General features: G+C 41.5%; 1 protein-coding gene across 2 annotated transcripts in view; it reads right to left on the bottom strand.

Moving 5' to 3' along the window:
• UBASH3B (ubiquitin associated and SH3 domain containing B) overlaps nucleotides 1–18,254 on the bottom strand; it is a 174,041-nt gene that overhangs the window by 28,016 nt on the left and 127,771 nt on the right. For both annotated transcript variants that reach the window (XM_078146907.1, XM_020984880.2), the window contains exons 5-6: nucleotides 12,968–13,137; nucleotides 1,324–1,532 (exon numbers count right to left, since the gene is read on the bottom strand). In XM_078146907.1, coding sequence (XP_078003033.1) covers nucleotides 1,324–1,532; nucleotides 12,968–13,137 — 379 coding nt within the window. The remainder of the gene's footprint in view (nucleotides 1–1,323; nucleotides 1,533–12,967; nucleotides 13,138–18,254) is intronic.

Raw genomic sequence — 18,254 nt, 5'->3', positions numbered from 1 at the left:
GGACGGGCAGAGGGGACAGTCCAGAGAACAATCACATCCTGAGAATGATACGTTATCTTTCAGAAAGGTATGCTGCAGTCAATGACACCATACCACCATGATAGCGGATACAGCACTTGAATTGGAGTTGGTAAGATCTAGAGTCAAACCACCACTCAGACACTAGTTGTGTGATCTTTCACAAGTCACCTAACTTTCTTCTCTGAGCCTTCCTTATATGTAAAATGGGAATAATAAAAGCCCCTACTTCACAAGGTAGCTGTGAAGACCAGATAATACTTGTAAAAGGACTAAATAAATGGGAACTAATATTACTACTAACTCAGCAAGGCAGAAACTTAACTAGCCTGCTTTATGGAAGTCATATAATAATAGTAACAACAACAATAGAAATGATAATAATGACTAGCATTTATATAACCCTTCAAGGGTTATCAAAGGGTTATTTCAACTGATCCTTATAACAACCCTGTAAAAACGGTGCCATTCTTATCCCCATTTTATACCTGAGGAAAATAGGGTGGGTAAGTAAGTTGTCCAGGGTCACAATGTTAGTTAATATCTGAGACAGGATTTGAACTCCAATCTTCCTAACTCCAAAGCCAGCACTCTATCTTCTACACAATCTAGCTAGCTGCCCATATAGCGTACTATGTAGGAAATACTGGGCATTTACCACTAGGGCTAGGTGGACAGGAACCCCAAACTAAGGAGGGCCAAAGGCATTGGGATATCTCTCAAGTAACATTTCACTCTAGGCATAATAGTAATATTAATTGCTAACGTTTATAAAGTGCTTACCATGTGCCAGGCACTGTGCTAAGCACCTTACAATTATTATCTCATTTGATCTTCCCAACAACCTTGTGAGATAAGTGTTATTATCATCTCCATTTGACAGATGAGGAAACTGAGGCAAAGAGGTTAACTGACTTGCCCAAGGTCACTCAGCTAATAAGCATCTGAGGTCTGATCTTCCTGACTACTGGCTCTGTGTTCTCTACCCACTGTGCCACCTGGCTTCCTTGTGCTTTCCCTTCTGTGGGTCCTAGCTCCAGACCCAGAGGAATTTAGACAGCAATTTGTGTCTGATTATGCAAACTACATGATGGGGTGGAGCTGCATGTACCCTCCTTCCCAAGCCCTACACAGCTAGCCAGAAGCCTGGGGACTATACATCTTCTCTCCTCGAGGACTCCATGTGGTAAACAAAAAAATTCTATATATTCTGATTCAGTTCTGCTGCCCTTAAAAGTTCTGTCTGATTGTTTTGCATTAGGAAGACTAACCATAAAAAGCAGTAGGCCCCACGAGTCTGCTTACCCATGGAATATCCAGGTACTGCATTCATCTGCCTTGGTGATGTAATTCTCAGGCAAAAGCCCAGAACAGCCAGTGGTTAAGGATGTGCCATAGATCCAGCCCTCACTGGTACTTGTCTGCTCCATTGGAGACATGAAAATGAAGTCTCCAGGTACCAGCTCCAGCTCATCGTCATTTTGTGGAGTGTAGGGATAGATCACCTGTAGCGTCTGAGAAAGAGAAATGTGAAAACTATACCCAAACCATTCCTGTAAATGCTCTTGTGACTGGGTGAGTTTGTTTTATCCTATCCTATCCTATAGTTGTTCAGTTGTTTTCAGATGTGTCCAACTCTTTGTGACCCCATTTGAGATTTTCTTGACAAAGATACTGGAGGGGTTTGCCACTTCCTTCTCCAGCTCATTTTATAGAGGAGGAAACTAAGGCAAACAGGGTTAAGTGAGTTGCCCAGGGTCACATAGCCAGTAAGTGATTGAGACCAGATTTTAATTTGGGTCTTCCTGCCTTCAGGCCTAGCTCTCTATCCTCTGAACCACCTACTTGCCTCCTAGGCAAATAGAGGTTAAGTGACTTGCCCAAGGTCACACAGCTAAGCTAGTGAGTGTCCGAGGCCAGATTTGAACTTAGGAAGATGAGTCTTCCTGAGTTCAGGCCCAACTTTCTATCCACCACCTAGTCTTTTACTGGAAAGAATCACAGAAGCGCCTCAGTTTTCAAGTAGATATTATGCTTCCTATTGTCTCTAGAATGAAATATAAACTCCTATATCTAGCTTTCAAAGTCTTTTACAACCTTTTCCCCACTTTATTTTTCCAGCCTTATTAGCCAAACTGTCTTTTTCTCTGCTCCTCACATGTGAAACTCCATCTCTTCGGTTTTTGAGTAAAACTCATTCCCTCCTCACCTCTATCCAGGGGTGTGCTGGAGGCAGGTAGCTGACGTCAAATTTTCAGCATGAGAATTTACACCTTGGAAACTGGCAAATACTACAAATCAGGGCTTGATTTAATGTTTTGTTAATTATATAGATTTAAGAATGTTATGAAGAAAATGTTAAAAATGCAAATTAAATGAAAAAAATACAGAGTGTGTGCATGTGTGTGTTTTCTAGGCCAGTGGTGTCAAATTCTAATAGAAGTAGGGTCACTAAACCCATACATAAGGATCTCTATTGGAACCATACTGACTTAGGAAACCACATATTAACATTATCTATGTTCTACTGTATTTTTATTTATTTTGTTAAATATTTCCCAATTACATTTTAATCTGCTCCAAGTTCCTTTGGGAGTGTGATGGAGGGCCTCCATGTATTTTGATATTTCTGGCCTAGACTCAAAAAAATGATAGAGAAAATGTTAATAATTAGATTAAACTTAAAAAGTATCTCCTACATACTTTTTTGGGGGGGAGAGATCCAGTTGTTAAGTGTTTACCAGCACATGGCTGCCTCCTTCTCATGGAAGCCCCTCTCTTCTTTCAGGATGCAGCTCAAACCTCCCTTCACCCCCTTCCTGATCCTCCCTCTCAAACTACCTTGTACTTAACTACTTTGTGCTCATCTCCTTATATTTCTTTCTATGTATGTGTATCACATCCTTGTCCCCCCGGTTTAAGGTAAATTACTTGTGAGTGGGAATTATTTTATTTTTCCTATTTGCCTGTCATATAGTTGGTGATCAATACTTATCAGTTGATTGATCTGAAAAAATAATACATATCTTTTGGAAATGGATTTATCCTGGATACTGATGGGACTAGTCCAGATCAATTTCCCAGAACTGCCTTAATAGAGATTGCTTCATTTATTTTTGTTTTATATCCCTAGGGCCTAACACAGTGCCTGGCACAAAATGAATGCTTGTTGGCTGAATGATTGACTTCACCCACGAGGGAAGAGATTTCATTTTTGGATTAGCATCTAAATACACCAGAGGCATTTTAGGAAACTTCCTTGCAAACAGATTTGGACCCAGTCACCCACTGTCCCATCTGCTAGTGTAGGCACCAATGTAAAATTTTTTTCCCTCAGGGAAAACCATTCTTCTCCATAGAGCCCAAATGGACCAGATGGAGAGAATATGTGTGAAGGTCTATGTCTTCCAACACGGAGGGCACTGGAATCCATGAGACAAATAGTAGAGCTTTGTTGTTATTGGGTCATTTCAGTTGTGTCCAACTCTCCCTGACTCCATTTGGGGTTTTCTTTGCAAAAATACTGGAGCAGTTTGCCATTTCCTTCTCCAGCTCATTTTATAGATGAGGAAACTAAGGTATTAAGTGACTTGCCCAGGGTCACACAGCTAGTGTCTGAGACTAGATTTTAATTCAGGAAGATGAGTCTTCCTAACTCCAGGCCCAACACTGTATCTACTGCACCACCTAGTTGCCCTAATATTAGGGCTAGACAGCACTTTAGTCTAAACCCTCTCAGCATATAGGACCAATGAGATGCCATTTCATAAACCGTTGTAAACTTTTATATTTACATGGCAAAAGTAGATAAATGTTTATTACTACTACCATTACTACTACTAGTACTATTATTATTTCTGTTGTTGTTATTATTATTACTGTTACAGGTGATGAAATGAAAGCCTAGAAAGTTTGTTATTTGCCTAGAGTCACATCGCAAGTTAGAGGCAGAGCCAGAATTAGAATCCAGGTTTCCTAAGTCCCAAGCCAATACTTTTCCCATTTCATCATGCTGAGAGTTTCTCCTCAGGTCACGATGTTTCCTGGTAACCCCTACAACCTCTGTCAACTATGCTGGGCGGGATCATGAGCTAACCTCTTCATTGGGGGCAGAGTTGAGAAGTAAGATGAAGCAGCTAAGGGATGTCACAAAGTCTCCTTCAAAAGAAGATAAAGTATGTCCTGACCTGGAGGCAGAGGGATGGACCAATAAATAACCTTTCAACAAAATAACCTTGCAATGTAAGATTTATGATCAGTTCTTTTGAATTTTACTTATTAGAGCCCATCCATTCCCTTCTCCTAGATCCATATCCTCTCTCCAACTCCCAAGTCTGGCTTCCTTCCCAGACAGCACCACCTCCCCTCAGCAAAGAACCCTATTCTACACATTTGTAAAACTGATTAAGAACAACATCATAAGACATTTCTCTTAATTATAGGGATGCATGTGTAATGAATGCACCAAAAAGAATGTTCCTTTCCCTGGAATGGAGTAGAGGGAACAGGCTCTGCGCCAGGAAGAAACAGGCCCACACTACAGCTCCTCACTGACTGGAATTCTATAGCTGAGAAGGACCTGAGAAGCCATCTAGATAACCTCCCTCTCCTCACCCCCCCCCCACCATTTTACAAGAGGAAACTGAGGCTCAGACAGGAAGCAACTTGCCTAAGGTCACACGGATAGTGAGTGGTAGAGCTGGGATTTGAACCTAGGTCGGCAATCCTTTCTCCACTCTGCTACACTGTCTTGTACTTAATCCGAGCATGGCCTCTGTTAAAAATGCCTTTTTTCTCATGCACCTATCTTCCAAGGAGGTCAATGTCATGGGGAGACTGACTTCAGCACATCCTGAGGAAGAGCTTTTTAACAATTAGAATTGTTTGAAAATACACTAGACTGCCTTATGGAGGTAGTGAGCTCCCCATTACTGGATGTTTGGGGGGGAGGCGTTTGTCAAGGATACAGAAGAAGAGAAGTCATGATGCAGGTACTGGGTTGGAATAAATGATCTTATCTAAGGTCCATTCCAACTCCAAGATCTTATATTTCTTACCTTGGGAAGGCAGTATGGAATAATTGATGGGAGAGTTGACCTTAGATCAGGGAAATTTGGGTTCACATCTTGCCTCTTACTCATACTAGCTGTGTGACCATGGACAGGGAGGTACTTAACCTTCTCAGTATCCCCAAGCAACTGTCTAAGATGATCTACTGACTCTACCCTGGTGGAGGGAGTTTCTACAGTGACAGTTCCTTACACTGAAGAAATCACAGGTCTAGACTCTTTTCATGGAGGAAAGGGCATAGGGACAAGGATAGGTAACCGTGTTCTGGAGATAAGAAAACTGGGGAACAGAAAAGGGTGGAGATAAGCCCCAGATGATGAAGTGAAATGAAGGCGTAGTACTAGGATTATTACCTAAGATTCACAATTACCCAGGGTTACACAGAAAAGTAATCTTAAGAATGGGAAACAACATCATCATCGTTATCGCTATCATTTATATAGAACTTTAAGGTTTATGAAGTGCTTTACAAATCTCATTTTACAACTCTTGACACTATTACTACACATAACAATCCACTGTGGTATTATTATTCCCATTTTACAGATGAAGGAATTGAGGCACATAGAGCTTAAGTGACTTGCCAAGGGTCACACAGCTAATAAGTGTTTCATATGATGAAGTGAGCCTTATATCAAGGCTAACCCCTTTACTTGTTCAAGCAATCCCATTCCAGCTTGTCTCCTCCAACAGATTGCCCCCTATGTCATCCCTATTCTCACTTACTTCCAGTCACTTCCTCTCTACTGGATCATTTCCTACTGCCTACAAATACGCTCATGTCTATCAAGGGGGAAAAAAAAACCAGACCCTTACTTGATCCTTCCATTTCTGCTACCACCCTGTAAGTCTTCTGCCCTTTGAAGCTAAGCTCCTTAAAAAGGCCATCTACAATAGGTACCTCCACTTTCTCTCCTCTCACCCTTTTTTTTTTTTTTACAATTTGGATTCTGACCTTATCATTCCACCAGAACTGCTCTCTCCAAAGTTACTAACGACCTGAGCCTTTTCTCGATCCTCATTCTCCTTGACTTTTCTGTATCTCTGACACTGCTGATCACTCTCTGGTCCTTAATACTCTCTTCTCTTCATGTTTTCAAGAAATCACTCTCTCCTGGTTCCCCTGCCTATCTGACCATTCCTTCTCTGTCTCCTCCTCCAGATCACACCCTCTACCTATAGGTGACCCTAGGGTTCTGTCCTGGGCTCTCTTCTCTTCTCCCTGTATACTACTTCACTTGGTGATCTCATCCACTCCCATGGATTGAATTATTATCTCTATGCTGATGATTCTCAAATCTAACTTTCCTGTCCCAGTATTTCTTTCAACTTCCAATCTCACATCTCCAATTGACTTTCAGATATTCTGAACTGGATGTCCAGTAGACATCTTAAACTCAATATATCCAAACAGAACTCATTTATCTTTTCCCTAAATCCTCCCTGCCTCCTACTTTCCCTGTTACTGTAAAGGACAACACCATCCTCCCAGTTCCTCAGGCCCACAAGCTAGGAGTCATCCTGGATTTCTCACTCTCTCTCATCCCCATACCCATATTGTTGGCAAGGCCTCTCGATTTCACTTTTGCAACACCTCTCAAAGATGCCCCCTTCTCTCTTCTGACACTGCCACCACTCTAGTACGGGCCTTCATCACCTCACACCTGAATTACTACAATAGCTTCTGGTTGGTCTACGTGCCTTAAGTCTTTTCCCACTCCAATCTATCCTCCAGTAAGCCATCAAAATAATTTTCCTAAAATGAAGTTATAATGAGATCACCTCTCCTACTCAATAAACTCCAGTGGCTCCCTATTGCCTCCAGGAGCAAATATAAAATGCTCTGGTATTTAAAGTACTTCATAACCTAGCTTCCTCCCATCTTGCCAGTCTTCTTACACCTTACCTTACTTTCTGACACACACTGTTCCATCCGGTCACAATGGCCTCCTGGCTGTTCCATAAACAAGACACTCCATCTTTTCACTTTGGCTATCTCTCAATGCCTGGAATGCTCTCCCTCCTCTGATCCAATTACTGACCTCCCTGGCTTCTTTTAAGTCCCAACTAAATTCCTACCTTCTATATCTTCTTCAACCCATCCTAATTCCAGTGTCTTTCCTCTGTTATCTCTTATATATATCTTGTATACAGCTTTTCTGTATGTTTGTTTGCATGTTATTTTCCTCCCTCCAATTAGATTGTAAGCTCCTTGAGAGTGGGGAGTGTCTTTTGCCTCTTTTTGTATCGCCAGTGCTTAGCACAATGCCTGGCACACAGTAGGCACTTAATAAATGTTTACTGAATTTAATTGAGGCCAGATTTGAAGTCAGGCCCGATTTTGAGCCCAATGATCTATCCATGGTGCCACAACACAGGTTAGAGAAGCAAGTGCCTAGCTTTTCATTAAGTTGTTTTGCTCTTACATATGTTTTCCATTAATATGCCTACTTGTAAGAATTCTGCTTGGGTATGAGCCCTTAATCCTCCACTAAATTGTATGCTTCCCTAATAGATCAAAACTTTGTTGAAGTTACAGTTTGTTAAATGTCTGACATCTCTCTGTGGAGGAGAGCTATGATTCTGTGTGGAGCTGCTGAGACAGACCAGATCATCTTTTAACCCTTGTAGCTCTCAACTGCTACAGAGATAGCCAAAGCTACCGTAGTCCCGATGTACCTGATAAAGGGAAAGGTCCTGCACAGAAGGATGATGTGTATCTGTCCATGCAAACATAGTGCACCTATATACAAATGGAAGACAGACCTTGGTTTGAATTCCACCTCAGGCACTTAGGAGCTGTGTCTCCTTGGCCAAATCACTTAACCTCCCTGACCTTCAATTTCCTCATCTCTAAAATGAAGATAATAACAACACCCATCTCATATGGTTGTTGTGAGTACCACATGAGATAATGAAAAGTGCTTTGCAAACCTCAAAGTTTTATATCCTTAGTATCATTATTAAAAAGTTGAATGATGGGCAGAACCAAGATGGCGGAATGAAAGCAGCAACTTGCTTGAGCTCTCCCCCAAACCCCTCCAAATACCTACAAAAATGGCTCTAAACAAATTCTAAAGCAGCAGAACTCACAAGAAGACAGAGTGAAACAAATTTCCAGCCCAAGACAACCTGAATGATTGATCAGAAAGGCATATCACGCCGGGCTGGGAGCAGAGCGCAGTGTGGCATGGGCCCACAGGCCGCAGTGAACCTGGAGCAGGCCTCAGAGGACTGAATCGTGGGCAGCTGTGGCGGTTTCCAGACTCCTCAATCCAGGAATGCCAAAGACAACTTAGAAGGTCAGTGGGAAAAGTCTGTTTCTGCAGTACTGAGAGAGGAAGGCAGGGTCTCAGCTCCATTCCCCAAGAGCACGGCCCTGGGGTGGGCAGCTGCTTCCCAAGCTTCCGGCCCACAACCTGAGGGGGAATCAAGTGGCTGATCAGAGGGGGATTGCAGGGCTCTCTCTGCTGGTGCTGAGGCAGGAATATCTTGCTTTGGATCTGGGTCACAGTTCTGGGCGGCGGTCCTGGGGTGAGGAGAAGCACTGGCATGGTGGAACTTATAGTGGCTGTGGACAGGAAACCTTCCTCACAGTTCCAGGACAGAAAGGAGTACTTGTGGTCACTAATAAACCACAGCACAAGCCAGGAAAAGAGTAAACACCTTGCCCCTTTTCACACCCTTTGTGAGAACTGAAAATTTACAGGTCCCTACGAGTATCTCTGAAAACAGCTATATAAACCCCTGAAGCTTGGGACAGTACATTCTCCACATTGGAAGCAGACTCTTACCTTAACAAAGAGTTTAAAACTCAAGTAATTGGCTGGGATCATGAGCAAGCAGCGCAAAAAGAGTCAGACGATACTATCTTACTTTGGTGACAAAGAAGATCAAAATATACACCCAAAAGAAGACAACAAAGTCAAGCTCCTGCATCCAAAGCCTCAAAGAAAAATATGAATCAGTCCCAGGCCTTGGAAGAGCTCAAAAGGGATTTTGAGAAGCAAGTAAGAGAAGTAGAGGAAAAACTGGGAAGAGAAATGAGAGTGATGCAAGAAAATCATGAAAAACAAGTCAACAGCTTGCTAAAGGAGACCCAAAAAAATACTGAAGAAAATAACACCTTAAAAAATAGTCTAACCCAAATGGCAAAAGAGATCCAAAAAGCCAATGAGGGGAAGAATGCCCTAAAAAGCAAAATTGGCCAAATGGAAAAGGAAGTCCAAAAGATTACTGAAGAAAATACTTCCTTAAAAATTAGAATAGAGCAATTGGAGCTAGTGACTTTATGAGAAATCAAGACACTGTAAAACAAATCCAAAAGAATGAAAAATAGAAGAGAATGTGAAATATCTCATTGGAAAAACAACTGACCTGGAAAATAGATCCAGGAGAGAGAATTTAAAAATTATTGGACTATCTGAAAGCCATGATCAAAAAAAGAGCCTAGACATCATCTTTCAAGAAATTATCAAGGAAAACTGCCCTGATATTTAGAACCAGAGGGCAAAATAGAAATTGAAAGAATCCACTGATCTCCTCCTGAAAGAGATCCCCAAAGGAAAACTCCTAGGAATATTGTAGCCAAATTCCAGAGTTCCCAGGTCAAGGAGAAAATATTACAAGCTGCCAGAAAGAAACAATTCAAGTACTGTGGAAACACAATCAGGATAACACAAGATTTAGCAGCTTCTACGTTAAAGAACAGGGCATGGAATATAATATTCAGGAGGGCAAAGGAGATAGGATTACAACCAAGAATCACCTACCCGTTTTTTGGTCATTCAGTGAAACAGAGGACTTTCAAGCATTCTTGATGAAAAGACTAGTGCTGAATAGAAAATCTGACTTTCAAATACAAGACTCAAGTGGAACATGAAGAGGTAAACAGGAAAGAGAAATCATAAGAGACTTATTAAGGTTGAACTGTTTACATTCCTGCATGGAAAGATGATATTTATAACTCATGAGACCTTTGTCAGTATTAGGGTAGTTGGAGGAAAAAAATTATATGTATGTATAGATAGATAGATAGATAGATAGATAGATAGATAGATAGATAAGGGCACAGGGTGAGTTGAAGATTAAGGGGTCATATCTGGAGAATAAAATTAAGGGATGAGAGAGGATTATACTGGAGAAGAAGAAAGGGAGAGGTAGAATGGGGTAAATTATCTCACAAAAAAAAACAAAAGAAAATCTCTTACAGTGGAGGGGAAATGGGGAAGGTGAGAGGGAATGAGTGAATCTTATTCTCATAGGATTTGGCTTAAGGAGGGAATAACATACACATTCAATTGGGTAAGGAAATCTGTCTTACCCTACAGGAAAATAGGGGGAGAAGGGGACAAGAGAGCAGGGGGATGATAGAGAGGAGGGCAGATTGGGAAAGGGGTAATCAGAAGCAAATACTTCTGAGGAGGGACAGGGTCAAAAGAAAGAATAGAATAAATGGGAGGGCAGGATAGGATTAAGGGAAATAGAGTTAGTTTTTCACAACATGTCTACTATGGAAGTGTTTTGCATAACTGCACATGTATAACCTATATTGAGTTGCTTGCCTTTTCAATGAGGGTGGGTGGGGAGGGAGGAAGGCAGAAGATCTGAAACCTAAAGTTTTTAAAACATAGGTTTTAAAAAAATGTTTTCACATGCAACTGGGAAATAATAAATATAGGAAATGGGGTACAGAAGTCTATCCTGCCCTACAGGAAAATAGAAGGGAAAGGGGATAAGAGAAGGAGGGGAGAGACAGAAGAGAGGGCAGACTAGGGGAAGGGATATTCAGAATGCATGCCATCGTGGGGTAGGGGGAGGGGTGAGATGGGGTGAAAATTTGGAACTCAAAATTTTGTGGAAGTAAATATTGAAAACTGAAAATAAATAAATTTATAAACAAAAAAAAGTTGAGTGACTACCTTCATTCACCTCCTATAGGAAGCCTTTCCTCATCCCTCTGGTTGTTAGTACCTTCTCCCTCCTCTAAATATGTTGGATTTATTTACCTGTTTTCATATTGCTTCCCTCTGAACCCTTCTCTCCCATGTGAGCTCACTGAGGATAGGGGCTGCTTTTATTTCTTTTTATTTTGCATTTATATCTCCAGCACCTAGCTCAGTAACTTCCATATAGTAGGTGCTTTTTGATAAATAGCTGGGATTGAATTGGATTTGACACTCCAACACAGAACTCATCCTGCCTCTCCCCTTGCCCTGTTAAAGTGTTGTCTTGGATGCGTCAGCTCCTTTTTCTGGTTGCCTCATTGACACGCTCAACTAAGAGAGTGGGACACAATCAATTAAGCACAAGGGATGTGAGGGTGCTATACAAATATAGGAAGGCTCTCTTAAGGCAAATGGACTTCAAAGTGGAAATTCTATTCTGAGGGGGCTATGGAAAGAGCTATTGAAAAGAACAGTAACAAATGAGCTTTTACACATTCAAGATAAAAAGGGACAAGTTATTTTTAGGCGATAATTCATGTGGGTGTTTGCAGTCTCTCTCTTTCTCTCTCTCTCTCTCTCCCCCCATATCTCAATCTCTTTCCTCTGTGCCAACTGAGCAAGAATGTGGGTCAGGCAGAAAAGCAATTACCCTTTGTGTTAACTGGAGGGCGGTGTTGATTAGAAGACATTCCTGGTAAAATTCCATGGCCACCTTTCTTCTCTGCTCTTCTCATGAAAGGAGGCCAACCCAGAGTTAGCCTAACTTTTCAGATACTTCTTCCCAGATTCTAAGAGTAAGGTGTATTCTTCTCTTCCTTCTCTAGGTTCCATCCCACGTAATTCCTGGAATGACTTCTCTTCTAGGTAAGGGCAAGCCCAGCCTGGATGCTTAGTGTTTCTAGAAACTCTCCCAGGGTGATGCAGAAAGAGACAGCAGGATTCACACCAGCTGGTGCTAACTCTGCCTTTGACCTTGGGCCAGTCACTTAGGGCCTATTTCTTCATATGTAATAGAGGGATTATGAAAATACTTGTAACTGCCTAGATTTCAGCTCAAAGAATATAATGCAGGAAAAACACCTTTTAATAAAACATGCTAAACAAATGTACTGTTACTATTATCCTCTTCTCTCCAACTAGACAGTCACCTCTTTAAAGGCAAGGCCTTGTTTTTCTTATATTTCTCTCTACTCCTTTCCCCACCCCATGGCACCTTAGACATAAGAAGTATTTAATAAGTATCTGATGAATGTTTCAATGTCATGTTTTGTTTGTATGCCCTTTTCCTGCTAAAAGATTCTAGAAAGGGTCTTTTGAATTTTTATTTAAAATAATTCCTTCCAACGTTTAAAAGCTTCCTTCCCATTTATTACCTTTTTTATTCCCAGAATATCCTTATGAGGTGTATTCTGGCCAAATATCATCATCTCTACGTTTAAGACTAAAGAAACCCAGAAAGTTTAAATGACTTGCCAATAAATCTATTGGTAAGACCTGGGCCATGTTAACAGTCTAACAGAAGAAACAGCTTCAGTAGAAGGGGAGTTCCTTGAGGACTACGATTGTTTAGTTTCTTATCTTTGCATTCCCAGACCTAGCACACACTTGAGAAGACTCTCAAGCCACAAGCAAGAGTGGGAATCTACCTGTTGCTACTTTGTCCAGGGCCCACTAGCACCTCACCTTTTTAGGTTAAGGAGCATATGTCATGTCCATATGTCCATGTGTGTTAGGGGCAGAATTGGGACCAGAATCCAGGTCTCCTGACTCCTAGTCTGACACATTTTTCTGTTATTCTACATTGCATTTCTTTGGTACCCACCTGTAAGGACCCAGCATGAGGCTGTGTACATGGCAGGTGCTTAATCCATGTTGGTAGGTAGCTAAATTCAGAGGGCGGGTCTGGTAGGGGTAGATGAGAGATAGATTACCTCATGGTTAGCAAATCGGATGTCTCGAGAGAATATGGTGGCAACCCAGTCACACCCCAGTTTGACATCAATATTCTGGGCCAGTTTCTCCAGGGTAGGCAGGTGGCTGGCTTGGAAGTGGTAAGCCAGAGTCACATGAAGCTGCTTCTTATGGGGTTCCACGTGTACCTCTGGAAAAAGGAAAAAGAGAAGGGTCCAAAACAGCCTCAGGAATTAAAGGCACAGCATGGCAAGAGGCCCCACTAGACTTGTTCCTCCCAAACAGCAAGCCTACAGCTCCCAAATCAGTTACAAAGGTACTTTCTCCTATCCTAAGTAGCAGTAAGGGGAAAAAAGAATAAAACAAATTATTTTTGTACCAACCCACTGTTTCTGAAAATCAATGAAAGTCCATTTGATTCAGCCAATACTTATTAAGTGCTTACTGTGTGCAGAGCACTGTGACATCCCAACACAATGAGGGAAGATATAACATTTAGAGATGATACTATCTCTGACGCCATGTAGCTCATAGTCTAGTGGGGGATATGACACACATACAAATAGCTTCAATACAAGCTAGTGGGTGTTAAGTGCATTACAGAAGTGCAAAGCAAGTGCTATGTGAGGTCCCAGGTAAGAAAAATCACTTTTAACAAGTGCATGGAGGAAGTAGCATTTAAGCTGGCTTTAAAGGAGGGTGGGAATTCAGTAGAAGGAAGTAGACTGCTATGCAGGAGACATGCTGGGCATATGGCAAGGGCAGAAGGATACAGACAGGAAAATTCAAGGTATGTTCAGGGGCAGGGAACGGTTCAGCACCTTAAGAGAAAAAAGGTGGTGCCAGGTTGTGGAGGGCCTTGAATTCCAGTGTAAGGAATCTGGATTTTACTTAGGAGGTAATAGGGAACCACTGAGAAATTCTGAGCAGAGGAATGAAATGATTTGACTGATGCATAAGAGACTATTCTGGTGTCAGTGTGAAGGATACATTGGAAGAGAGAGAAAATAGATGTAAAGGGTCAGATATAAGATAAATAATGGAGGCAGAATGAACAAGATTAGGTAATGAGATATGAAAAAAGAAAGGAATGATTAAAGTTAACACCCAGCTAGCCTCATCACAAATGATGAGAGCATTGTATTTGGCATGTATATGGGAAACTGAGGCCTAGAAAAAGGATGTTGCTTTCAACCCTCGAGGCTGCCCAGCAAGTTTGAAGAAAATTCCTGGTTGAGCCAGTACCTTTGGCCACTAGGTTCTATGTCTGGTGCAATGAGAAAAAGGAGAACTAGGTCAAATGCTTTTAGGACCATGATATCATTACAATGCCCAGCTCTTTATGGTTGGTATTATCTGAAATTCTTTGTAAAAAGAAGAAAAAAGCCATCCAAAATGGGGGAGTAATTTACTACTCATTTAAAGTGAGAAAAAGTAATAGCAGAATGATGTAACAGAAAAAAAAGCACTAGATTTATTGGAAGACCTGTGTTTGAATCTTGCTTCTACAACCAACTTACCACTTGTGTGGATTTTGGACAAGTGACTTAACTTCTCTGACTTTAGTTTTCAGATCCATAAAATGGGGACAATACTTGTACTACCAACTTCTTCTGCTAATTTGTAGTATAGCCAGTAGGCAAGTCATTTCCCCTTTCTGGGCCTTGGTTTATTCATCAACAAAATGAGAGGATTAGGTGACCTCTAAGGTTCCTTCCAGCTCTAAAGTCCATGATCCTATAAATCTAGATTCAGATCCCTACAATTTTATTTGGGTAGGAAGGAGTACGTGCTGTTGTCCAAAGATGGGTAGCAGGTGTGGCAAGCAGAGGCTTTCCACAGGCTAAGTCCTCTAGGGGGACTCTGGCTTACTTAGTGCTTGAGTCTGATGAAAAAATCTGCTCCTTCCATGAGACTCAGGCATACTAGGGCAAAGCTATAATGTAGCCACGCTGACACTGACTTTCTATTTACATTCATAATCTAATATAAAGAATTCTCAAACCCATCAGAACCTCTTTAAGTGTAGGTTTTTCAGAATTAAGCCGTTTTTACTAGACCCACCCAACTCTGTTGCCACCAGGGGGCAATAAGGTGGCAAAAAAAAAAAAAAGCCCAAGTCTCTCCAAGTTGCTGGAGAGTGACAGAAGACCCCTGACCAGCATAAGCTTTAAGCATCCCTAAGAGCTGTGGCTGTTCTACCCAATAGTGAAGGCTTTGGGTTCAGTGGCTACATCACTGAGTTTGGCTCCTGACAATAAGCCCTCTGCCTAACCTGAGATGCAGGATTTTAATAGGCTCTGACAGTAGGTACAGTTCAATGAGGGAAAATCACTTCTCTGAGGTGCCATCAAAGTAACAGGAAATAGTTTGCTTCCCGAGCTGTTTCTCAGATATATTAAGGCTGTTTGGAAAGCCAATCTTCCAGAAATCCTTCTTAATGGGGAAACTGCTCTTCTGGAATGGGAGGAAATCTGAGAAGGCAACCAAACCCAAAGTGCTGAAAAACATGACTGAGTACGGTGCCACGTTCAAGGATGAGCAATTAGGCTGCTATTGCTGTACCACAAAGTGTGTGAAGGGCAGTAAAGTGTGAAGAGACTGCAAGTCTGGAAGGGGCCATGCTAGGAAGAAAAGTGGAATGCCAGAGGACTTCATATTTTGTCCTGGAGGTAAGAGAGAGTCACCAGAGTTTACTGAATAGGAGGGTGACATGATCAGACCTGTGTTTTAGGAAATCATCTTGGTAGCTAAGCAAAGAACATATTGGAGAAGAGAAAGTCTTGATTCAGGGAGACTAATTAGAAGAGAGATTAACTAGAAGGCTAGAGGCAGTAAGGGCCTGAAATAGGGTGGAGGCTGTGTGAGATACTGACACGGTAAAAATGACAATATTTGGCAAGATAGTATGGATAGAGGATGACAGTGAGCCAAGACTGTAAAACCGAGTGACTGAGAGGACAGAAGGAACCCAAAAGTAATGGGATGCTGGAAAGAAGGAAGAGTATGAGGGTGAAAATAAGGACTTCTTTTTCTGGTCATGTTGAACTTAAGATGCTTATGGGCCATCTAGCTCGAAATGTTTCAGATGTGGGAGATGGGAACCTAAAAGTGAGACTAGAGTTTGTTGTTATTGTTTAGTCATTTTTCAACTGTGTCCCACTCTTTGTGACCCCATTTGGGGTTTTCTTGGCAAAGATACTGGAGTGCTTTGCCATTTCCTTCTCCAGCTCATTTTACAGATGAGGAAACTGAGGCAAACAGGGCTAAGTGACTCGCCCAGGGTCACAGAGCTACTAAGTATCTGAGGCCACATTTGAACTCAGGTTTTCCTGATTCCAGGCCTGGCACTCTATTCACTGTGCCACCATCTAAAAATCACCTCCATAGAGAAGACAGTTGAATCCATGGGAGCTGATGAGCAAATGAAATAGTATATAGAGGAAGAAGAGAGCCTAATACAGAGTCTTGAGAGAACACCCACTGTGAAGGTGTTAGAGAGCATGGTAAGAAAGTCCAGTAGAGGAGACTGAGAAGAAGAGCTTTAATAAGTAGGAGGAGAACAAAAAGGCAGCAGTGTCATGAAAACCCAGAGATGGGGGTCAAGTGCTCAAGAGAGTTCAAGAAGGGTGAAAATGGAGAAAATGGAGAAAAGAAAAAGAAAACATATTAATAATAATAAGTAATTAAGTGATAACTAATTACTTAAATAGATTAATAATAACCATTAGATGTGGCAATTAAGAGATAACTAGTGACTCTGAAAGAACAATTTAGGCAACTGGGATTCTCAAACATGGAAGTCTGAGGGAGCTACGTGGCCTTGGGCTTCACTTAATCTCTGGAGGCTTGAGTTTTCTCATTTGTAAAATGAAGAGGTTGAACCAGATGATTCCTAAAGGTCCCTTTCAGCTCTGACATTCCATGAGGTTATGATGATTTAATTGCTCAATAAACACCCTGTAACTCGGTCTTTCCTAATCTTACCCCATCCAGGGCAACCTCATTCTTGTCTCAGGTTTTCACTAATGTTATTTTCCTATTCACTGTCCAACCCTCAACAAACATCCTTCCCTCTTTCCCTTTACCTATCAAAACACTGGCTACTATTAAAGGCCTTGTTTATACCCTATCTCCTCCACAAAGCTTCCTCTACTACTCTAGCTCTTCTCCCAACTATTTTTGCTTTATCTTTATTTTTCTTCTAGACTTGGTAATCACTGACAAAAACATTCAAATAAACATAGTGAAAAATGGTATCCTGTAAAACCACAAACTCCAAATTTTGTACAACTCCCAGCTGCTTCTGCTCTTAGAATCAGTCAGTATCCACAGTTTAGCACTTCATTACTCTTTTTTTTTTTTCTGGGCTAGGCAACGGGGTTAAGTGACTTGCCCAGGGTCACACAGCTAGTAAGTGTTATGTGTCTGAGGCTGGATTTGAACTCAGGTCCTCCTGAATTCAGGGCCAGTGCTCTATCCACTGCCCCATTTCATTACTCTTAATGACTTCATGTGCTAGTTTAACTAACAAGATGGTAAGCTCTTTGGTGGCTAATGATAATAACAATTATAATAATAGCTTACATTATATAGTGTTGACGATATGCTGGGCACTGTGCTAAGCACTTTACAATTATCATCTTATTTGATCTTCACAACAACCCTGGGAAGCTGGTAGGTGTTATTACTATCCCCATTTTACAGATGAGGAAACTGAGGCAAACAGGTACAGTGACTTGCCTAGGTCACATGGCTAGTATTATCTGAAGCTGCATTTAAATTCAGATCTTCCTGACTCTAGGCCCGGAACTCTAAACACTGAGCTCCTCTTCAATCTCCCCACAGCTAGACACAGAACAGATGCTCAATAAATTCTTGTTGACTGATTGATGAATCCTTAAGGGAGCCTATCTTTGCTCCGTTCCTCTCTGTGTCTTTCTCTGGCCACAGAATTGTGTTCCTCCTTTGTGTCTATTCCTTTATTCATGCCCTATACCAACCAAACTTCTCATTAAGCTAAGTGAGTCTGTTTGGACCTGTAGCCTCACAGAAGCCAGCTTTGTAACTCTCACTCTCCTCTCTCCTCCAGAATAAACACACATAACAACCACTCCTTTCAGCTAATTCCTTTGATGGGAAATCTTGGCTGGATTAAACTGAAAGCCATAGTTGAAATAAAAGGAGGAAGACATATTTATGGGGCTGTAATTTTAAGGCTGGCCCATGAGGCTGAAGTCCATGTAATGAACTTTACCACATAAAGGGAATTGCTTGGTGAATATTAGTATTATTTAAATACTAAGT

The sequence above is a fragment of the Phascolarctos cinereus genome, unplaced genomic scaffold, assembly GCF_003287225.1.
Source record: "Phascolarctos cinereus isolate Bilbo 61053 unplaced genomic scaffold, phaCin_HiC Scaffold_726;HRSCAF=1367, whole genome shotgun sequence".
Lineage (NCBI taxonomy): Eukaryota > Metazoa > Chordata > Mammalia > Diprotodontia > Phascolarctidae > Phascolarctos > Phascolarctos cinereus.
The sequence above is the reverse complement of the archived record's forward strand: the minus strand, read 5'-3'. Positions and strand labels throughout refer to the sequence as shown.